The 25,610-nt window shown below is 41.0% G+C and overlaps 1 protein-coding gene across 1 annotated transcript; it reads right to left on the bottom strand.

Annotated features, from left to right (window-relative positions):
• PPP1R17 (protein phosphatase 1 regulatory subunit 17) lies at positions 1 to 20,754 on the bottom strand. The gene is made up of 5 exons (XM_075589090.1): positions 20,521 to 20,754; positions 14,115 to 14,220; positions 11,752 to 11,904; positions 8,274 to 8,414; positions 1 to 256 (listed from the first exon to the last, which is right to left on the bottom strand). Exons 2-5 carry the CDS (start codon positions 14,191 to 14,193, stop codon positions 192 to 194), a joined length of 438 nt encoding a protein of 145 aa, XP_075445205.1. The 5' UTR covers positions 14,194 to 14,220; positions 20,521 to 20,754; the 3' UTR covers positions 1 to 191.
• Between the last annotated feature and the right edge of the window lie 4,856 nt (positions 20,755 to 25,610).

Raw genomic sequence — 25,610 nt, 5'->3', positions numbered from 1 at the left:
TACTGTTACTATGCATTTTATTCATTTTGTAAGATCAGAATTTCTTCACTTCATAGTTAAAAAAAGTTACAAAAATCGTACACCAGTGTTGTTTCCTACTATTTGTATCCACAGCACATTTTCTACTAAACTACGGTACTAAAATGATTTCAACTATTTATTAAAAACTTAAATATGAATATACTGTTGCTTCATCCATCTTTTTCCTCGTCTTCTGGAATAATGGTTCTCCTTTCTTCTTTAACCAGCTTGATTCCTAATAAAAACAAAAAAATAATGACTGCTATAGACCTGTGAAGAATGTAAAATTTTTATGTGGCAATCAAGTAGAGATGGGCGAACCAGATTTGATAAGGCCAAAGTACCAACCTAATGACTGGTATGGTGTGCAACTCAACAGGACTACAACCCACAAGCACTGGTTTTCTTGGCCACAGCTCTAGCAGTGTGAGCTAAACCAGCTGATGGCTAGCAGTTCACCACTGTCTACTACTAGTATACAGTACGTCCAAGGGATATCTATTTTATTGATTGTAACCTTGAAAGGGCTTTAAGCACAAAGTACAGTAATAATATGTAATGAGGACTATGTGTTACTGAGGCCAGTTGAGATTAAATAAAACACATGTTTTCTGACACGTCCAAGTAAAAAAGTACAGTATAAGTATAAAAAGACAAGACGTGCCTCAAAACATTTTTGCACTATGTTTTTAATGCAACTGTCTGAAATTGATGTAATACTGCATTTTGATGAATGTACTATGTCCTTTTGGCCCTTGTTAACATATATGACATTTTGCAGAATCAATAATATTTAGTAATTAGATCTTAGGCACACTTTTGGACACTCCATTTGTTATCTTGTTGTTCTCTGAACCCAGCACACATTGCAACTTGCAGTAGCAGCTACTGTACTTTCAATTTGTAATGATCAGTAAATAAAAATTAAACTTGATGATTACAGGCACCTAATATCTTGTGAAGCTTATTCTAAGTGTTTTAGTCAGTATTTTCAAGTTCAACTGATTATATAAGGAATTTATCTTTAGTCCCTATGCTATCTCTTCCCATTGAACATTGATAAACTGTCTTGCCCATGCTGAGGGTGATTCTTGTTCTCCTCATTGGAATGTAATCAAAATCTTAAGAAGAAAGCAATTTCATTGCATATTCAATAGTGAACTTTGTTACTGCAATTTGATAGAAGATAGCATGAAAAATTCAGCAATCCAGGGGAGCATCTTTCTGTTGTCTTTGGATAACCAGATTTTTATTTGGTCAATAAAGTACACAATCCAGTGAAATAGGTACATTTTAAAGGAATTTATTTTTATCTTTGTACATCAACAGTGGCCTTAAAGCATGTTATATTTTTTGTAATAGACATCATGAGCATTTTTATAGCTTAGTTAAAATGACTTGGTTAAGATTAACAGTGGAAATTTCTAGCTGTACTGTAAACCTTACTAACCATTTTTTGCAATGTAGAGCAACGGGAAATAGTCTTCAAAGTATATATATTAAGTCCCATATTTTAATATGGTTTTTAGTAAAGCTATATGTACAAAAAATTCTGGTTGCCACAAGTAAAAGCAACAATCTGAAAAATAAGATATTGAAAAAGAATTAATGACAAAGACGAAACTAATTATTTTTTTCCCCATATTACAATAAGAAAAAAACATTTGCCATTAGCCATTTAAGAATTTGAGTTTGTATACATTGCTAGACCATGTATGGTGTTATTTTCTTAACAAACAGACAAATGAAAACATAGGGAAATAAAAATAAAATGCAGGAAAAGAGCATAAGGCATTACATGAGAAGATACTCCTATCCCCAAAAAGCTAACAATTAAACATGCAGCAAATCTAAAATGTACCCAAAAAAGAACACTTTATGATATTATGCAACCATACAGTATCTCGTTTGTATACTGTATGTACATATTACAGGTGACAATGGGGTGAATGAAGCTATTGTAGTTTGGGGAAGATCTTTCATGCCAGAAGACACCTTAAAGCACCATTCAAGTGAATGGGCTTTAAAGGGTTAAATGTACTAAGTGGTGTTAACCCATAATTGCCATTCCATGCTGGAAGACACCTTGCAGCTCATTCACTTGAATAAGCCATAAAGGGCAATTTTACTAAGCTGTGCTTATTTCTGTGTCTTATGGAGTAGCACGGCTTAGTAAATATAGCCAAAAGTGCCATATGTTTATCTTGCATCCAGTATGTTTTCTTATGTAAGCAGTGCAATAGAAACATAGTGTGGGGAATTATTCAACGCTGTTTAACTTGCATTTGTAATTATTACCAATAGACAAGTTGTTCAAACTGTCCATGCTTTTATTTTGTTGCTTGTTCTCTCTGTTAGTGCTTCATTAATAAAACACTTCACTGCAGGTCTGAAAGGAAGAAAAAGAGCCGAGCCTCTCAAGAGGCTAATGTAGACTCACTATTCCGGTTCATAGAATTCATTAAATACTTGTTGAGCCGTAATTACAATTCATAAAATTCATTTCTTGCTTAGTGCTTCTCGGATTTTTTTTTTTTAAAGTTGGTCTAATTTTTTTTTCTTCCTGTTCTCTATGTGAGGGAGATCAAATAAATTAGAATATATTATATTGTTGCACTTTATGAAGGACTATCCATTTTCCGGTCTTTTTGTAAAAAAGCACACATACAGATGTAGCAAGACTTAACGTCTTCGGTGTCGCGGCCACTCAGGGTAATTTGACCGCAGTGGTCACGGTACTGAAGGCTTAATGCTGAGGGGGGTCCCATTCAGAAGCATGTACCCCCCCCCAAAAAAAAAACTTGATCGTGGCAGACACTATCCCTACAAATAAGCAAAAGTCTGGGAGCAATAAGACTTACTAGATCTGTATATTTATCACTGATTGTAAACATTTACACATAGATTTATCACAAAATATTCACTTTAATTAATTAGTGATTACTCTTTGAAAAATAAGAAGGTAAATGTTAAATTGAAAAAATAAAGTATGTCAAGGAGCATATTAAAAATGTGGTTATTCAAGCCTGTAAAGCCCCCATAGGACGTACATAACCTTATTGACCAAGTCTCCAGAGACAATATATAACTTAAAGTAGGTTTGTGGTAAATGGGAGAATGAACCCCAAGTGTCCGGTGCTCCAAATGCCCACAGTAGGACTGGTAATAATGTATAGACTGTCTCTGATGCATATATGGAAAGAAAAACGGCAACTAAGCAGGCCTGAAGATCCTGTGTAGAGATCCTGTGTAGAGATCCTGAACGGAACGAAACGCGTCAGAGGTGTTCTCCGTGATGTGATGTGCAGCACTACAGTGCAATAAAGCTGTTTTTATTCACTTATGCATTCGGCTGAGTTCCTGCTGCAGTGACCACCCACCAACTACGTTTTCCATTACTATAACTTAAAGTAACCTCAACACACAAGTCTGGTATGTAGTGCAGTGAGGTGCCCACCTACACTTGCTTTTAATCCAGATTTTCATTATTTTATCAGCTATCGATTATGGATTATCATAGAACTCAGTGGGGATTCCCAATGGGATATATTTGTCAACCATGTTTCAAACTAAGTGTAGTCAATGACAAAGTCCTATTTTCAAAGTGAAGAAGATATAGGAACAATATTATACGGTCTTAATTATTTGTGAATTTGGGGTTGAAAGGTTATCAGATAAATGGAAATATAAAACAAAATGACCCCTAACAGAATCTAAACCAAGATGATCAGATTATACTTTTAACCATTTCATTGCCCATATGACTTTCCCTGGATCACGAGGGCCAGGGTGCCACAGCAAACTACGGGCGACCCTGTGTTCCATGCCAAACAATCCCGTGGTTGAGATCATGGTAGTCCAGTGGCACTTGTGTGCTTCAAGACATTTAGCACTAAAAGTGTTAAATCAGCTATACTATACATATTTTTTTATGTAACGTTTGTACCTGTTGACAGTTGGGGATCTGATTCTTGCCAATATTGTAATATTTAAGGGTGGGCTCATTCACTCGTGTTTTGGTTACACACATTTTTTGTTGTAAAAACAATTCAAATTTTGATTCTGTCTCTGGATTCCCCATCGATTTGTTTGGTTCTAGTTTAGGATTTTTACCAAGTATTGGGAAAAAAAACAAAAAACAAGAATGAAAATAATATAACTAAAAAAAAGTAAATATTTTTTTTACAAATAGGGCGAGAAACACCTAGAGATAGACACTTGGTTCTGGCTTTAGTTCCAAATCATTTGTGGGTTTTGTTTTTCATGTGGAATGTAAGGTTTTGCTTTCAGACACCTGTTGTTACCAATATCTAGTAATATTTAGCTATTGTACAAACAGTTTTGCTTCTATAAGGTTATTATTATTATTATCTCAATAGAAATATTTAACAAAAAGACATGCAAACCTTTCAAGGTCATATATGCATCAGTATGAGGTTGTATCTTTAAACTACATTACAGTATTAACTTTACATTTTAAAAGCAGTGCATGACTCAATTATTACAACCCATCCACATCTGTTCCTAGGTTGTATCATCTTCTGTAAATCTATAGATTGAGTGAGCAGTTTCTTGACACGAAGGGTCATATTAACTAAGCTGGACTTAGCCATAAGATACCTTACAGCCCATTCACATGCATGCCTTAAGAATGTGTACTTTCACAAATGTTTAGTTCTTTATTTTAAAAAAATGTTCACGTTTTGATTTTGCCAGAAATATATTTGTATTGGTTTTGGATTAATTTTATTTTTTTTTAAATATAGATTTTTGACGTGCAGGGATTTTTAAGGGTGCCCATTGATTGTCAATCTGGCTATGTGTGTCTACTGTTTAGGGAATACAGTAGATAATCACAGTGGCAATCAATGAATGTATTGGACAGTGGTGTTTTTTTGGTATTGTATTTTAATGTTTGTTTTTATTTAATTGTGATTTTCTTTTTAAGCCTCACAAATGGCCAAAAGGCTGTTAGCCATATTTGGCTACTACTGCTTTTTCCCATTTGTGTGTGGTGGTGGAGGTAGAGGGGGTGGGGAATGGGGGTAGTTAGGCCTCCCAGGTGGATAGCTGGAGAAGTTAACCCTTTAATTACCGTAGTGGTTAGTAACTGATGAGGTAATTAAGGGGTTAATGGTCAGTAGTTCGTTTTTTTTATTTTAATACTGGTGCCAATGAAGCTGAGGACAGCCTTAATCCTGGCAGGGGTAAGTACAGCTTTTATTTATTATAGGGTTGATGGCTATTGATTGTTTATGAATGGGCAAAAGTGCTATTAGCCATATATGGCTAATAGGGCTTTAGCCCAGTTCTGTGTGTGGTGGTGGTGGAAGTTGGGGGTGGGGGGGGGGGGAGGTTGGGGTAGAGGGGGTGGGTAGTTGAGGGTAGCCATTGGTTGCCAAGGAGATAAATAACTACAGTGGCAATCAATGGATTGAATGGCTAACTTTTGTTTTGATTGTAATGTATTTGATTGAATTGAGGGGGTGGGTGAAGGAGGTAATTGCCCCAGGGTGGATTGTTAGGCCTCCTGAGAGGATTGCAGGAGTGGTTAACCCTTTAATTACCTTAGTGGTTACTACTGCTAAGGTAATTATGGGGTAACCCCTCCTGAAACCCTCCGGGAAGGCCTAACAACCCACCCTGGGGCTACTAAAGTACAACCTTCACCCACCCCACTAAAACACCAGTAACCACTTAATTACCTTAGTGATAGTAACCGCTAAGATAATTAAGGGGTTTCTGGTGTTTTAATGGTTGATCACCAGACCTTTCTTTACTCAGTGATGGTGAGGATGAAGAGGAGGAGTAGGATGGCCTTAATTCTGGCAGGGGTAAGTTAAACATTTATTAATATATTTTATTTTACTGTATATTTGAATGGGCAAAAGTGCTAGTAGCCATACTTGAATGGGGATGAGGGGGGGGGGGTTGTTAGGGGAAGTTGCCATGGAGTGGGTGGTTATTCCTCCTGAGTAGTGGGAGGGGTTAATTCCTTAATTACCATAGCAGTAGTAACCGCTAAAGTAATTAAGGGATCAACTCCTCCCACAACCCTTCTGGGAGGCCTAACCACCCTACCGGGACAACTACCCCCTTCACCCACCCCCTGTATCTGCAACAAACCAGGTACTTCGGTTTAACCCCTTCATTAGCTTAGCGGCTAGCCACAAAGGTAATTAAGCTATTTGTATTATTATTTTAATTACATACTATTGAAGCAGGCGGTCTCCGGAGTGTAACCGCATTAATTTCAGTTACCCCTGCTTCTTGAGATACAGTACAGGCTCTGGTATGGGGTGCCGGTATCTCCAGCAAGTTTAAATGTCCCGTCACATGGGCCGTGATGCAGGAGAATTAAACGTGCATGAGATACCAGCACCTCATACCGGGGCCTGTAACTCGGGAAGCAGGGGTCCCCGTTGCTGAAATGAATGTGGTTCATCTACGGAGATCCCCTACTTCAATACTATGTACGTAAAATAAAATTAAACATTGTGATTGCTTGTTAGAGGTGCGCAGAGAGAAGGACTGCTTTGGTCTGCTCTCAATGCCCATCTCTTCCAGACTGATGCAGCCCGGTAGGATTAACGCTGCAGTAGTCCTATTCAGAAGCAGTGACCCCCACTGTGTTAATCTTGATGGGAAATTAGTCTGGTCACAGGAAAGCCGCGAGCAGACAGTGGTCTGGTAGCTTTCAACTGTGGTTTCCTGGCGGAATACTCAACAATACATCTAGCTGCATCTGTAGCTGGTTACTAGTATAGAGTAGAGACAGGTCAGGTGGTGATACCTCTATGCCAACCTACTGATGTACAGTAGCCAACATTATTTTACGTACTAATAATCCATACTATTGTATTATAGCGCAAAATATCATAGGATTCAATGGAAGAAAAATGCACAATATCACAGAATACAGAAATAGCAAGGATTATTCCTCCCACTGACACGGTATGGGATGTTGTGTGATATTCTATGTTATCACTGCCATGGAATCATGGAAACTCTGTAATTTTCTGCATAATAATATAATATTATAAGTATTATAAGTAGGAAAAATAAAGCTTGCTACATCTGTGTCCCATAGCATCTTCCACACAGGGGAACTTGTTTGCTTGCAGGATGGTTGTGACAACTCTAATACAGAGTGCTTTTCCTGGTAATGTACAGGTTAATAAAGGCTTCAATCAGACTTAGAACTTTGCAACTAATATTGACAGATTTACTATAAATCATTCTTCCTGTTATTACACAGGTTATTAAGAATTTATATTAGAGTTAGGGACCCCTGAATTGTGGTCTGCCGTGCAGTTGGCTCAGGGGCTTACAACAATTTTTTCCAAAAATGTTAAACTAAAAGACCATTTTACTTAATAGATATTTATACATATATATTTAGGCACTGTACCGTGTATGAGTTTCACTGGATGTGCTAAAACTGAGCTCTGTCTGTGTTTTATGTTCTGTCTCTGGTTCTAAATACATCTGTATCCCACAATAATGCACCAGGTAGCCTAATGGCACCGATTAACTGGTATACTACTAAAGAGTAGAGACATGACAGATGTTGGTATCTCTACACCAACCAACTGTATATACCCAACACAAGCACTAGAGATGTGAGCAACTTTCACAAGAGCTAACAAGCCATGCAGAATTCTCCCTTTTTGAGGCTCTACAAAATGCACTGCTGAGTCAGCGTTCGTAAGCGGCTGAGTCAGCGTTCGTAAGCGACTGAGTCAGTGTGCATTGCAATTTCTGAAATTCTCTAAAATGTAAAGATTTGCTAAATGCTGAGACTACTTTATGTATAAATAAACTAATGGTGTTAACCGAACTGGAACTGATTGACTGGTACATCAGTAAGAGACATGTAAGATGGTGGTAGTCACTATGCAGACTTACTGTATATACCTAACACATTTGACCTAATGGTGCTACCTAACTGGAACTGATTGGCCATTATACTATGTGGTGGTATCTCCACAACGTCCTATCTACTCAACACAGGTAACTTAGGTGTGTCTCTCTCTGCCGCAATCCTATGCTCTTCGTCTCTCTCTCTGACCCTCTCTTTGGATCTGTCACTCTGTCTCTCAGCCCTTTGTGCCTCCACACTAACAATAACACTAACACCCTACCTTCCCATGCCAGTGCCAACACAAAATGATACAAAAATCACTCACAAAGTCAAAAACCTATTTGTCATGATCCAACTCACTCCTAAATGACTTGATAGTCTTACTTACCTGGGAGAAGTGGTGCTGCGCGTAATGCTGCTGTATCTTTTCTCCCAAGTTTCCTCGATTCCTGCTCAGTATTCATGACAGATGGGCTTTTTTTGCTTTTCTGTTGCTTCTCTATTGCATCATACTTTTTCAATAATCTCTCTGAAAAATCAAAATGTGTTTCTATGTGAGTAAAAAGCAACAAGAGAGACTGAAAAGGTGATCTCAAAATGTAATGCCATGTACCTAGGAGAGGGTGCATGTTTATTAAATGGTTAGAAACATGACTTGGAACTACAAGCCAAGTTATTTCTGTTTGCTTTCAACCTCCTGCCAGGACAAACTTTCTGCTGACACTTTTCTGAATGAACAATTACTGTACTACTCATATTTGGTTTAGTGTAAAAAGAGGAGAGATGTAGCCAACAAAAACTTACGTTTGGAGAAAGGACCCACCTATTATATTTAATGGACTATTGCTGCTGCACTGCATTACAATAACACATATTTGAAAGGAATATTGGTAACCTTATACAGCTAAACCCCGTTATAACGCGCCTCGTTATAACGCGATTCGGTTATAACGCGGTTTTCCCGTGGCTCCCGTTTTTAAAAAAAAAAAAAAAAAAAAAAAAAAAAATATTTTTTTAAAAAAAATTTTTTACATTTTTTTTTTTGCACACTGCACACACTCACTGCACACACACTGCTCATTGCTCACACTGCCACACTGCACACACACTGCACACTGCACACACACTGCTCATTGCTCACACTGACACACTGCACACACTCACTGCACACACACTGCTCATTGCTCACTGCCACACTGCACACACACTGCACACTGCACACACACTGCTCATTGCTCACACTGACACACTGCACACACACTGACCACACTCACGCACACTCACACACACTTACGCACACTCACGCACACTTACAGACACTCACACACACTCACACACACTCACACACACTCACACACACACTCACACACACTCACACACACTCACACACTTACACACACTTACACACACTTAGACACTCACACACACTCACACACACTTACACACACTTACACACACTTAGACACTCACAGACACTCACACACACTCACACACACTCACACACACTTACACACACTTACACACACACTCAGACACTTACACACACTCACACACACTCACACACACTCACACACACTCACACACACTTACACACTCACAGACACTCACACACACTCACACACACTTACACACACTTACACACACACTCAGACACTTACACACACTCACAGACACTTACACACACTTTCTCTCCCATATATACATACACACACACTCTCTCACTCTACACAGACGGGCCGTGACCAGCACCACCACCCGCTCCCCCCCCTCCTCCCGCGCAGGCAGCGAGAGCACCGGGGACAGCGGTGGGGAGAAGAAACCCCCCCGCTACAACCTCCATGCAGGCAGCATGGTTCTGAGGTAAGCGGCGACCTGAGGGACATCCCCACTCCCATCTCCTGCCCCGCGGCCTGTCCCGCGGTGACAGGGTGAAGCGGGGACAGGAGGGACATCCCCGCTCCCATCTCCTGCCCCGCGGCCTGTCCCGAGGTGACAGGGGGAAGCGGGGACAGGAGGGACATCCCCGCTCCCATCTCCTGCCCCGCGGCCTGTCCCGCGGTGACAGGGTGAAGCGGGGACAGGAGGGACATCCCCGCTCCCATCTCCTGCCCCGCGGCCTGTCCCGAGGTGACAGGGGGAAGCGGGGACAGGAGGGACATCCCCGCTCCCATCTCCTGCCCCGCGGCCTGTCCCGAGGTGACAGGGGGAAGCGGGGACAGGAGAGACATCCCCGCTCCCATCTCCTGCCCCGCGGCCTGTCCCGCGGTGACAGGGGGAAGCGGGGAGCGGAGGGACATCCCCGCTCCCATCTCCTGCCCCGCGGGATGAATATGCGCTAAAGCGCGGCGGCCATTTTTTTTTCTCGCGACCCCGTTAGTAATGCGGTGGTTTCGGGGTGGACCCCGAGACCCGCGTTATAACGGGGTTTAGCTGTACTTATATTTTATAGGGGTGTCTATGTTTCATCAATTTGAATGAAAGTTATACAGTTCATAGATTAGAACAAATGTAAAAACAAAATGGTATAACTAGTTAACATATAAATGTAATCACAGAAAGACTGACCTGCTAATTTTTTAGTATTGATTATTGTAAAGATACACAGCTGTAGCAAGATTACTATGCTCTTTGCCGCTGCAGCCCATGGTTGCGACCCAGATGGACTAACGCTGCAAGGGGACCAATCCGAAAGCATTGACCCCCCGCAGCGGAATCGCGACAGTCACTGTCTCCAGTGCCATGGACATTTGCTTATTCATTAGCGGCTGTGGGTACAGTAAGTCTTACTACAGCTGTAGTGTTCCACAATTAGATTTATTCGAGTTAATACATGTACTGTACACATACTGTTTTCACACCCTTTTCTCATCCCTTCTTCCAGGATGTTCCAACGGTGGTCCTTTAGCCTTTACTGATAGTTTTCATGATGCAAACTGTGCACCAATTTAATATGGTACTGTAACTCAACTTTGCAACTGCCTCTATTTAATTGGTCATTTGTTAAATATGGCCTCCAGAATTGAACACAGTGCCCTGTGTGATATAAAGAGGTATTAATATGAAGTTATATTACTATCTCCCTCTTCATGCTGCTATTACCTTGCCTGTAAAAGCAAGAATCATGCAGAGTCTGTGGGACCAACTATAACGGTGAAGGGGTAGCTAGGCTCACTAATAAAGGTCAAGCCCACCTGGTTGCACCTGATCCATTTTTTGGGGCCCTACAGTGTCAGCTCTTGGGCCTAACTGTTGTATATGTACTGCCATGCATTGTATGGAAAATATGCGACAATAAAGAATTGCCTCACATGAATACGTATTTCCCCTACACCCAGTGCAACCGCTCTATAAAAATGTAAATTAGGATGGGATTTTAAAAAAACTGGAATAGTACCAGTTGGTCAAAATACCATATGTGGCATTTCCCTTTCCTTCTGTCTATCAATAATTTCTACTATCACTATGTCTTTGTGTCAGAAGTTGGATGTGGTAAGTTGCAGTTATACCCAGAGTCACAACTGCATGTGGGTGTGATCTACCAGCAAACACTTACACTGTGCCTTTAAGAAAGGAAAATCATTTGCAGAAAATGCCTCTAGCCATGGCTTTTCTCCTTTCTACCTAAGGCTTAGATGACAAATTTAGATGCTAAATTTGTATATACACAGAGAAGAGACTAAAGTAAAAAAAAACAAACAATAAAACTTGCATTTGGTGTGCGATATTTTTTCTTTAATTCACAATATATGTTTTGACAATGGAAATGCCAGTGTACTGTAGCTTTTTTATTTTTTATTGTGAATATGGATAAGCCCAATGCATTCAGGGAATATTTGTCATAGTACTGTAGCATTAAGCATTCTTACCTGGTATAAAGGGAGGTACGTGTAAAGCAGGTGTGTCTTTTCTGCGAGGATGTTTCTGCTCCATCTCATTGCTGTGAGTAATCGGTGCAGCTTTTCCCTTTCTTCCCTTCATTTGGATATCGCAACTTCTAATTAGTTGTTCAGAAAGATTGTCTGCATAACAAAAGTGAAAGCCATTTTATCTACTGACAAGTGGCACTAAACAAGGCATTGATATACAGTAGGATATAATATAGCAGTAAATTAGGATACCCTACCGAGGACGACACAAGTGAACTAATGGTAGTGATGCATTTAATGGGTTAAAGGTATTGTGCCATGTTTAAATAAAATCAGACAAAGAGGAAGTATTTTTATATCATTTTTTAACTTGTAATCCTTTCATGATACTGTAATTAAATTCTTTGGATAGTTGTCATGTTCTTTATCTGTTATTTTGTGTGTGTTAAGATTGTATGTATAACTTGGGTATCAAAGAGGGTCATTTATCACAGTCTTCCTGCTACAAAACTGGGGCAAAAAAATCCTCAAGGAAAATCACCCCCATTGAAATGCATTGGATTTACGCTTTGAAATCTGGGGCAGTATATTTGCACTAGTTTTGCCTCAGCGTGGCAGCTGGGAGACTTTGCTAAATGACCCCCATTGTCTCCCGTCTACAAAACTGGCGCACATAGAGGAGCAAAATTAGTATCATATTGAATAAAAGCACAAATCCCCACGAAAGTAAAATTGTTTTTCCCCTTTCTTTTCTGTATTTTTTTTCTTACTGTACAGTTGCAATAACAAAGCAAAAACACACATCAGATTTATCAAGGATAAACACTCCCATTAAAATCAGTGGGAATTTCTTCTTTGATAAATCAGGTGCACTAATTTTGGTTTTGTTTCGACCCAGTTTGCAGATGGGAGACATTGATAAATGACCCAGTGTTTAAGCTAATTGGCAATCCCCACCCCAAGCTTTTATCTTTTTGGAAAGTAATTATATCATTAGGTAAACAGCTAAAACTAAAGAGTAATGATTATCTGATGAATGGACTATAGACTACATAGTATGTGCAAAAGTATTAATTTGACTATTTAATGAATACAAATCAATTAAAGTAATGCTACTATCACAAATCATCCACTTAATAAAGTACATTTCCAAAAAGCATACTTTATATGTACTTAACATACATAGGATAAATTATTAACTATTGTAAGAGTACTAAATTATTAACAATTTTGTAAAAATGTATGGATTATTATATTTTTACCTCACAATCTAATAAGCGTGTGCTACATTAATCATTTAAATGCTTTAACTTTTCAGTAGAGACTATAAGTTTAATACAGATAAACTGTTGGTTTTCCTAATTTCAGTTAACATAGAATCATATAAAATAAAAGTTGTCTATTTTACATTTGTCCAGTTATGGAAAAAAGAATGAAATTCAAATAAATCACTAGCAAATCATGAATCATAAATTAATCAGTAACAGTTATAATAATACAAATAATCATTTACAAATTGCTTAGGATTTAAATGAAGTTGCATATAACGATAGTCACCGTTGTGATATGTAGTAATACATATATGAGTAACTTTATCCAAACCATACACAATGGTAATTGGAGATTTGTTTTAAAGTACTGTAGATGAAAAATGTGTACTGTAAAGATGTGGCAAAGGTTATTGCTCGGTTGACGCATAAGGCTACGCTTATAGTGCCGGCGACGCGACAGTCAGGCAACGGTCACTGGAAAATCAAATAGAGATGACTTCCAGCGATCGCGACCAATCCGTTGCGCCGTCGCGTCGCGCATACTATAAGCACACACGACGGCGGCAATGCATTTGTTTTGATGCGACGTTGCGTTGCTGTCGCTGGCACTATAAGCGCAGCCTTATGGTGAGATATTCTTTGATATTCTGCATTATCACTCTCCATAAACCTCATGGAAACTCTTTGATATACTGTACTATGTCATAATGCAATATGTTGTGTTATCAGCGGGAGCAATACAGTATAGTATGCTACTGTAAGTACTGTACAAACCCACACTCTCTCTGAGAAATCAGTCAGCACGGTTCTGAAGAGTACACAATACAGTGAATGATCACAGGAAAGAGCTAATTGTTTCATCTGCCATAGGGTTAGGTTCCATAGAAATAGTCCAGCACTTAGATTGTGGCCCCAGGAGAAGAAGGTACTGTATACTCTTAGCCTTCCATCTGGCATCAAGTCTTTTACCAGAAGGCAACGGATATCAGGTTTCTAGATGGTGAATCATCCAATGTGATCTACAGTAACTGAGAATGACTCATCATCATTTCTAATGAATTAAATGACATCACCACCAATAACGATATTTACCTAAAAGCTTGCAGTGCTGATCTCGCTTATCCAATCTGTCTTCTGAGATGTCTGGTGGCAGCACACACTCTGTTGACATGATTGAAAGTGTTTTTCCCCACCCAAGCTGTAAGAAAAAAAAAACGACAGAAGAAAAACTTGGTGAAAACATTGCCTCATTAAACCATGACAAAAACAAAATATAAGGGGTGAAGAGGAAATACACACTGGCAGTAATGTTTTAATAATGCATAATTGAGTTTATGGGACTGGAGAACTCACAAGAAGTAGGCACAAAGTTGTGGGTCGTGTGCCAAGAAAAAAATGGGACATAATGAAGGATAAGTGAATCTCAAATGTTGTGTATTCTTACAGTGGGTTTTACATTTTTGACTGAGGTGTTGATTGATCCAAGACAGATATAGCATAGGTAGTTTAACACACTTCTGGAGTCATTAATTTGTTTTGTGGCTGTAAAACTAGGGCACAAGTACTGAACCAGAATTTCGCTTGCAATTTTGGTATGCCCCAGTTTTGCAGTTGGGAGACTTTGATCAATTACCACCTTAGGATTTACTGAATAGTTGCTTTGTGCTGCACTTTGTTTTGCTATTTTAGTGCAGACACAATATCTTTATTGCAATGTGCTCCACTCTTTTTCCACTGAGGAAAAGTTCAAAAATTAGTGCAAGGAAGGAAATGACTTATAAGTTAAGACACATACAGTAGCAAGTGGTTTGTGACTTTGGGAAAGTCACTTTACTGTACATCTCTGCCTACTTTCTATAACTCGGACTAGGTACAACTACAGTAAACTCAGAAATAGCATTATATAAGTAATTAAAACTATTATTATATAGAATATATACTATATTAAAAACAAATACACAACATTAAGTAGCTCTCTATTTTAAACATGTTCATGTGTTTTTGTAGTTACGCCTAAGTAGGAGTCATTTTTTATAAAGAAACGTACCTAGGAGTATACCTGACATAAATCAGATTCTTTTTTAGGTACAAACTTAACTAAATTCCTTCAATATTCTAAATAAATAAGGGCATTTCATGCATAGTGAGTTATACATTTTGAATTAGATTTTTGCTTTATTTACACATGATTTCGACATATTGGTAAAGTGAAATTTCTCATGTACAGGTATGTTCTTGGAATTGTAAGATCTTCAGGCCAATCCTACCTTTGCCATAATATCATTCTATTGATGTTTATCCATATTGTTTGTACTTAATTACCCCGGTGGTGTAATTTTTTAAAGCACTGCATACACTGTCGGCCCAATATAAATAACATGATACATTGATACATACACCTTTCTTGTAAATCATACTTATGATGGCACTTTCTATCATACTTAAACTCTATGCTGGAAAGTTTTTAATGTATTGTTTTGTAAAAATGATATCATCACATAAATTACTGTTTGGAGTAACATGCAGCACAGGTACATTTAGCAAAAGATGTGAGCAAAAGATTGTTGAGATAATGCAGCTAATACCATGCATGTTTTCATGTTCTCTGGGATGAAATAGTCAATATACATTATTTATAATTTATAATTCCATCTCTTAGCATCATGTTAACGTTCCAAGAGAGGTAAAAAAAGGGTAGAGTGGTCATTATTTTAAGACGGATGACCAGGGAATTATGCTCTAGTAAATGATGAATGAACTACATTATGCATAGAGACTAATATTTAGGGGGCTATTTATGAGAGGGGAAAAGGGCAAAATCTTACAAACCTAAAAATCCTGGAGTACCTTACTGCACCGACACACTTTATTTGAGCAAATACCCGGTATGTACCTGGCAGATACCTGGAATGCGCCGCTCCTCACCTCTAACAAGCCCCGTTGCATTTGCCTTCCCAGCCTGGGTTCATGCCTGGCTGATGGGCGGCTGATCTGTTAAATGATAATGATTAGGATTTAATAGGCTGCAATGCTTCACGTGTCTACCAGATGGCATAAATTCATGAATTGTAATGCAGTATATATATATATACTGTGCAGTATTGCAGCCAGCGGGAATAAAATGCTTCAATCCCTGCTTGGAAAATAACTCAATGCACTCGGGCAGAAAACAGTCACAAACCTCAATACACCCGGGTATACCCGAATTCGTGGGACTAGCCAAGCTCGAATAAAGTGTGTCGCCAGTGTATGTGTCCACTGATCAGCATTTGTTAATCTGCTTTTATTGCACTGACCTCTGCATTTGCGTTCAGTGCGTCAACTAGCGCTCCGAGCATCATCAACGTATTTATATTTTAAAAAGGGGTGTGTCTACACTATTGCCCTGCCATGGCAATTAAAAAAAGAAATAGTAAATTGTTACAGTACATCATAAATTAGCATTCAGACCTATTTTTTGCCCGCAACCTCTGAGATGGCGGTAGTGGTTCAATATTCCCAAATACGTTAGATTAACCCCATAGAAACAATGGTAACAATTAAAGGAAGGCCTTCTTATTACATTTATTTATTGAAATATAAATTGCTCTAAGCGCACTGGTTATGTTATGTAACAAAGAGGCATGCCGCAGCATGTGGGTGTGAACGCTAAAATTTACAGTAATTAAATAGCCCCCTTAGAGTGTTATACTGTACATGGTAAAATGCTGTGCTTTACAAAGTAAATACTTCAGCATTAGGTGATAGCTTTTTTATTTGGACTAACAATTGATATTATAAGAGAAGCTTTCAAGAGTTCTACTCTCTTCCTCTGGCCAAGCAATACTGATTGACAAAATATTCATTGAGTTTAACACAGATGTAAAAAAACAAACAAAAAAGATAATAATCTAAGGCAGATGACGTAGGAAAGGACTGGCAAAGAGAATGGTAAATAAACAGACAGGGCAACATACGTTTACAACGTATTTATTGTATTCTATGGTGATTTCTGCCACAACAGGCAATCACAGGATTCATTTATTAATGTTCAAGTAATGTAATGGTTGTTAAAATGATGCAATCTATGTGCTTTTTTTTTTTTTGCAGCTACAGTATAGTTGTACAACTGCGTCATTTATGCATTTATGTTGATAGAATTAGATATTTATGATACAATGGTGACTATGTAATAAGGTACATTTTAAATAAAAGATACACTAACAGCATCATTTCTATCTTGTGCCTTTATACGTCAATGCAACAATCTCTGCTGAAACCCTGGCCCCATGCGCGTCAGATTGCAATACGGGGAGTATCAGAAGGAGGAGTTAGGAGTTACATAGTGCCCATCTTATACTATATTAGTGAAAGCACTGTATGTTTGCCTGCCTGCCTGCATGCATGCATGCCAGCCTGCCTGCCTGGATGTCCGGTGTCCCTAGGGGAAATCTCATTGGTCCCTTGGTCCGCCCCCGCACACCTCTCATTGGCCTGAGGCGGAGTGACGGGCCAAAGGACACACAGGGACACACACACACAGGGACACACACACACAGGGACACACACACACAGGGACACACACTCTCCCCCGTCAGTTGGACCGCAGCTCACCTTCCACACCCCCCCCCCCTCCTCTCCCGGTGCCCCTCCTCTCCCGGTGCCCCTCACTCTCCCGGTGCCCCTCACTCTCTCCCCCCTCACCCAAATCCCCACGCTCCGCAACATCCCCAGCCGCACCATCACCCTCACCGTGCGCCGCGGAGGAAGCGCGGCCCTGCTGCTCAGCAGCAAACTCCAGGCTCCTCCCCCCTCACGGCGCGGCCCTCCTGCTCTCCCCCTCACGTGCGCCGCTACCGGAGAGGGGAAGCGGCGCGGGACTCCCCATCACGTGCGCCGCTACCGGAGAGGGGAAGCGGCGCGGGACTCCCCATCACGTACGCCGCTACCGGAGAGGGGAAGCGGCGCGGGACTCCCCATCACGTGCGCCGCTACCGGAGAGGGGAAGCGTCGCGGGACTCCCCATCACGTGCGCCGCTACCGGAGAGGGGAAGCGCGGCGCGGGACTCCCCCTCACGTGCGCCGCTACCGGAGAGGGGAAGCGCGGCGCGGGACTCCCCCTCACGTGCGCCGCTACCGGAGAGGGGAAGCGCGGCGCGGGACTCCCCATCACGTGTGACGCTACCGGAGAGGGGAAGCGCGGCGCGGGACTCCTGCCACTCTTGCCCCCCCCCAGCTTCCCGAACTCACCTCCTGCCCCAGCCAGATGCCACGGGGTCAAGGTAAGTCACACACCGTCTCCCACCCACGCACTGTCACCCAGTCACCCACACACCCACCCAGTCACTTTCACCCACCCAGTCACCCACCCACCCACTCACTCAGTCACTCACTCAGTCACCCACCCACTCAGTCACCCACCCACTCAGTCACCCACCCACTCAGTCACCCACCCACCCACCCACTCACTTAGTCACCCAAAAACTCACTTAGTCACCCACCCACTCAGTCACCCACCCACTCACTCACCCACCCACTCACTCAGTCACCCACTCAGTCACCCACCCACACACCCACCCAGTCACCCACTCAGTCACCCACACACCCACCCAGTCACCCACCCAGTCACTTTCACCCAGTCACCCACTTTCACCCAGTCACCCACCCACCCACTCAGTCACCCACCCACTCAGTCACCCACTCACTCAGTCACCCACTCACTCAGTCACCCACTCAGTCACCCACCCACACACCCACCCAGTCACCCACCCAGTCACTTTCACCCAGTCACCCACTTTCACCCAGTCACCCACCCACCCACTCAGTCACCCACCCACTCAGTCACCCACTCAGTTACCCACCCATTCAGTCACCCAGTCACCCATTCAGTCAGTCACCCATTCAGTCAGTCACCCAGTCACCCACACACTCAGTCAACTCAGTCACCCACCTAGCTGTCAAGGGGGGGGGGGAAGCCTAACCCTGTCGTACGCCCCCCCCCAAATTATATCCCGGGCAACGCCGGGTCTCTCAGCTAGTACTGTATAATAATGAAATGTATCAAACTGTGCTGCTCAGTCTCTAACTTTTTAACACCTAAACATACATTTTAAATATCCTCCAAGTTTGTAGTGGTATAATTTTCTGGCTTCATAGAATCTGAACTAGATGCACAAAATTGTTTTTTTTTTACATTTGATGAACTGTACTCTATAAAACAGCAAAATGTGACGAATCCAGCAGAACTGTGCTTAGGAAAAAAGCTCTAAACAAAATTGATACTGTATGTACTATATTGCCATATCCCAGGGGAATCACTGGTATACAGTGAAGGGAGTATTAAATATTAGTAAACATCAAACATTTTTAATATTTTCGGGTCCCTATTGACTCCTTAACTACCAGAGATTGCATAATATTTGTAATTGCAACTCATTTTATAACAATTGCTTTGTCCTGTGTAATAATGTCTCCAGTGACTGATACGTGTACTTGCATTCTAATCTCATATAAAAATGATGACATTATCGTATTGTAATGTATGTTTAGCCAATCAGGATTATACAGATGCAGCGGCCGTTATTCGAACATATCACGCGTTGTATACCTCGGAATACCCATGTCATGGTGCGTCATTACCACGTGTTCACTCGTTTTTATCGAGTGCAGAAAATGACATTTTAGTGTTCTGGTTTTTAAACACCTCCAAATGGACACAGTACTGTACTGTACACATTACAATTCATTCATTTCTACCACGGAAACGTGAAGAATTGCACCCAAAGAAATCGGGATCCATGAAATTCAAACAAAGCAATGGCGTGATTGGCCGCGTGGAGTACAGCAGCGCACACGAAAATGGCTCCGTGATATGTTTCAATAACGGCCGCAGCATCTGTGGGTATAAATCTGGAAAGCTAACAAACTGAAATGTGAAACAACCAAAGAAAATTAGCAGACAAGGTTTTACATTTCTTAATATTTTAATGTTATTGCAAAACTAAAATATTGTGCAAAGTAAAACTAGGGGACACTCCTATAATCATTTAGCTTGTTAACAGAGCCATAAATGTTTTCTTTAACTTGTATATAGAACTGAGTTGTTTTGGGTATCCTTTAAGCTGTGTTGGGCATTTAAAACAAATGCTACTAAATACTGAGCTCGAGGCTAAAAAGGTGATAATACAGGTAGTACCATGTGTTAAGTGATTGATTATAAATGCAGTGCATGTTTTATATATATTTTTTAAAGCATAAACCCCTCCCCCCATGCATAAGTTACTAAGATTTTGTAATGAAAGATAGTTAAATATAATTAATGTATGCAAAGTCAAAATATGTACATAGAAGTATACAGTATATGGCAGCACCACAATCTGCATTAACTCTCAATGTATTACTTCCTGGTAAAACATTTTATAAATAAAATAAATAAATACAAAACAACACTGGTGCAGTTAAGTCTTTTACTTTCCTCCCCGTCTAAAATACAGCTTGATGAAAAATCAGTTATACTCACTAATGCAAACGTCTGGACAGGAGTAATGTGCAGCCTGTGTTCACTGGAGCAGGAATTATCTCCTCTGTTGGTGCCCTTTGTCCAGCACTCCTATTTAGGGGATGGTGACAGCAGTTACCATGGAAACATATTCATCCAAGACCACGCACCTTCATTGAAAAAACGAATAGAAGTGTTTCCCTTTATTCTGGCATCCCATTCACAATATTCTTTTGATGGTTTGGGTGTTGGCTTATGCAACATCCGATAACGTTATAAGCAAGTACTCTATACAGAATTGGAAACAATAAGAGAAAGCAGATAAATGAATACCTAATACAGCTAATAAATATAAAGCACAAAACGAGTGCAATTTCTAAAAATCTGTACACAAATTACCCAAACATACATCTATCAGGTTGGACAATGATCAGGAAACAAAGAACTAGTAAGCAGGAAGACATCAAGGGGAACATAGTGCACCAGTTGGAGCTTTTATTTAAAGACTACGGGATGAAGGGACACTTAAAGTATACAGAACCATGCTGTGCTGCTGAATGGACGTGTGCTTTGGGAAAAGAGCAGTACAAATATAGATTGATTGCTAATGGAGGGCTCACAAATAAATACAATGCAACCCTCACCAAGTGCATAGGCAGAAAAAGAATAAAGGTGGGACTTCATATAAAGGCAGGAAAAGAATAAAGGTGGGACTTCATATAAAGGCAGGAAAAGAATAAAAGTGGGACTTCATATAAAGGCAGGAAAAGAATAAAGGTGGGACTTCATATAAAGGAAGGAAAAGAATAAATGTGGGACTTCAAAAAAAGGCAGGAAAATAATAAAGGTGGGACTTCAAATAAAGCGAGAAATATTGTGTAACTGGTGAGTACAGTACTGTACATGTTGTGATGGTGGCATTATGTAATATAATGCAGTTCCAGTTTACAAGTGCAGCATTGTCAGGGTTGGAGAAATTGTTCCATTCTTGAAAAAAACCCAGAATGTGTAACTCTACTATGATGTAACATTTTATAAAAGAAAGCACAATTAATATGTTCTTAAACAACGTCATGATCATAATTACACTTAAACTTACTTAGTTGGTCTTTATAATTACATGAAATATAACTTTTAGTTTAGACTGGTGATAAAAAATGTTTGGAGTCTATGCTAAAAACAAAATAAACGTTTACTTTGCTGCAGTAAATTCAATTTTTTTCTCATGAATGATTTTATCATATTTATTATATATGGTATAAATTGTGAATATGAGTGATTTACACTACCCCAGACATGAAGACATTTTTTTATGCAGAATAAAGGGAGAAAAGGTGATACACTGAAACACAGAATTGCATACAACTTACATGAGTTTATTCCTACATATAGTAACACAACATACAGTATACCATTATAACTCAACGTATTACAGCGTTTCCACAGGATTTAATAGCCAAAATATCACAAATAACTATGGGAACTTTCATTGATGTTTCGGTTCTTAAAACAAAATGTGTTTTGATTTAGTGCATCTTGAAATGTATTTTTATATATATTTTTTAAATTATGGAAAAATGTTCAAAAGAAGCAGCACAATTATTATTATTTTTGCAATATTTTTTATATTATAGCTCTTTATTTGCTCAATTTTTTTTTTTTTAAACATCCGGGGATAAAATTGTCGGATTTTGGCTTGTAGCTCACTCAATTTGAAAGTTTGTTCTGATGTTCAATTTAAACTTCCAAACGAAGTTCGAAGTTGGAATTTCGAGACTGGGAACCTGCCCCTTCATCGCAACATATCACAACATATGCCATTAGTAGGAACAATGAAGCCAGCTAGATCTGTAATCTGTGCATTATAACTTCTTGATTACACCAACTGTTGACACTCACTGAATCTCAAGCTTGTTCTCATTTGGAGCAATGACCTCAGACTTTTTCTACAAGTGTCTGATGTCATTAGTAAGAGAACTGAACAAGTGTTAAATTAATGTATTGCTTTAATTAGCACATACCAGTTACAGTAGAATTTCCTAGTGGGACTTAATGCCCATTCAGGTGTGTTAACCCATAAAAGAGCTTCATGAATAAACCCCTTAGAGCAGTGGTTCCCAAACTTTTTCGGTTCAAGGCTCCCCAAGGCAATCAGAATTTTTTCAAGGCTCCCCAAGGCAATCAGGATATTTACGCGGCGCCCAAAGTAAAAACAAAGGTGTATATACATAACTAACAGTTGCAGTGCGCAGTTGGTGTCTCTCTCAGACACTCACACACTCTCACTCTCTCTGACCTCGCTCTCTCTCTCTCTCAGACCTCACTCTCTCTCTCTCTCTGACCTCACTCTCTCTCTCTCTGACCTCACTGTCTCTCTCTCTGACCTCACTCTCTCTCTCTCTGACCTCACTCTCTCTCTGTCTCTGACCTCACTCTCTCTCTCTCTCTCTCTCTGACCTCACTCTCTCTCTCTCTGACCTCATTCTCTCTCTCTCTGACCTCACTCTCTCTCTCTGACCTCACTCTCTCTCTCTCTGACCTCACTCTCTCTCTCAGACCTCACTTTCTCTCAGACCTCACTCTCTCTCAGACCTCACTCTCTCTCAGACCTCTCTCTCTCAGACCTCTCTCTCTCTCTCTCTCTCTCTCTCTCTCTCTCTCTCAGACCTCACTCTCTCTCAGACCTCACTCTCTCTCAGACCTCACTCTCTCTCAGACCTCTCTCTCTCAGACCTCACTCTCTCTCAGACCTCACTCTCTCTCTCTGACCTCACTTTCTCTCTCTGACCTCACTCTCTCTCTCTGACCTCACTCTCTCTCAGACCTCACTCTCTCTCAGACCTCTCTCTCTTTCAGACCCCACTCTCTCTCAGACCTCACTCTCTCAGACCTCACTCTCTCTCAGACCTCTCTCATACCTCACTCTCTCTCAGACCTCACTCTCTCTCTGACCTCACTCTCTCTCTTTCTGACCTCACTCTCTCTCTCTCTGACCTCACACAATCTCTGACCTCACTCTCTCTCTCTGACCTCACTCCCTCTCTCTGACCTCACTCTCTCTCTCTGACCTCACTCTCTCTCTCTGACCTCACTCTCTCTCTCAGACCTCACTCTCTCTCAGACCTCACTCTCTCTCAGACCTCACTCTCAGACCTCTCTCTCTCTCTCTCTCAAACCTCACTCTCTCTCCCTCTCTCCCTCTCTCTCTCTCTCTCTCTCTCTCTCAGACCTCTCTCTCTCTCAGACCTCACTCTCTCTCAGACCTTACTCTCTCTCAGACCTCACTCACAGACCTCACTCTCTCTCAGACCTCACTCTCTCTCAGACCTCACACTCTCTCTCTCTCAGACCTTACTCTCTCTCTCAGACCTCACTCTCTCTCAGACCTCACTCTCTCTCAGACCTCACTCTCTCTCTCTCTCTCTCTCTCTCTCTCTCTCTCTCTCTCTCTCTCTCTCTCTCTCTCTCTCTCTCTCTCAGACCTCACTCTCTCTCTCAGACCTCTCTCTCAGACCTCTCTCTCAGACCTCTCTCTCTCAGACCTCTCTCTCTTTCTCAGACCTCTCTCTCTCACACCTCTCTCTCTCTCAGACCTCTCTCTCTCCCAGACCTCTATCTCAGACCTCTCTCTCAGACCTCTCTCTCTCTCAGACCTCTCTCTCTCAGACCTCTCTCTCTCAGACCTCTCTCTCAGACCTCTCTCTCTCAGACCTCTCTCTCTCAGACCTCTCTCTCTCAGACCTCTCTCTCAGACCTCACTCTCTCTCAGACCTCACTCTCTCTCAGACCTCACTCTCTCTCAGACCTCACTCTCTCTCAGACCTCACTCTCTCTCAGACCTCACTCTCTCTCAGACCTCACTCTCTCTGACCTCACTCTCTCTCAGACCTCACTCTCTCTCAGACCTCACTCTCTCTGACCTCACTCTCTCTCTCTCAGACCTCTCTCTCTCTCAGACCTCTCTCTCTCAGACCTCTCTCTCTCTCAGACCTCTCTCTCAGACCTCACTCTCTCTCAGACCTCTCTCTCTCAGACCTCTCTCTCTGACCTCACTCTCTCTCTCTGAACTCACTCTCTCTCTCTCAGACACACACACACACACACACATTCACTCTGTCAGACACACTCTCACAGACAGACACTCTATCTCACAGACAGACACTCTCTCACAGACAGACACTCTCTCTCACAGACAGACACTCTCTCTCACAGACAGACACTCTCTCTCACAGACAGACACTCTCTCACAGACAAAACAAATAGGTAGCGCTATATCCCACAGTGAGCTGGCAGCCGGTGATATAACCCTGACCCCTAGTCAGGCTATAGAAGTGGAAAAGAAGTTATATCAGTGGCGCTCAACACTGTAATGATCAAAGCAATTCTAATAGATATTATAAAATATATATTATAAAATATACAACCAGAGCCACGAAAATCGCCCGTCCGATTGGATGCTCCACGTGGATGCTCCACATGTTCACCCTTACCACGTGGAGCATCCAATCGGACGGGCGATTTCCGTGGCTCTGGTTGTATATTTTATAATATATATTTTATAATATCTATTAGAATTGCTTTGATCATTACAGTGTTGAGCGCCACTGATATAACTTCTTTTCCACTCTCTCACAGACAGACACTCTCTCTCACAGACAGACACTCTCTCTCACAGACAGACACTCTCTCACAGACAGACACTATCTCTCACAGACAGACACTCTCTCTCACAGACAGACACTCTCTCTCACAGACAGACACTCTCTCCCACAGACAGACACTCTCACAGACAGACAGACACTCTCACAGACAGACAGACACTCTCACAGACAGACAGACACTCTCATAGACAGACACTCTTACTTTCTCAGATAGACACTCACTCTCTCAGACAGATACTCACTCACTCTCTCAGACAAACTCTCTCTCACTCTCTCAGACACACACTCTCTCAGACACACACTCTCTCAGACACACTCTCTCTCAGACACTCTCTCTCACACACTCTCTCACTCTCTCAGACACACTCTCTCTCTGACACACTCTCTCATTCTCTGACACTCTCTCTCACACTCTCAGACACACTCTCTCCCACTCTCTCAGACACACTT

Source organism: Ascaphus truei, chromosome 2 (genome assembly GCF_040206685.1).
Source record: "Ascaphus truei isolate aAscTru1 chromosome 2, aAscTru1.hap1, whole genome shotgun sequence".
Taxonomy (NCBI): Eukaryota; Metazoa; Chordata; class Amphibia; order Anura; family Ascaphidae; genus Ascaphus; species Ascaphus truei.
This window is presented reverse-complemented; position numbering and strand designations above follow the sequence as displayed.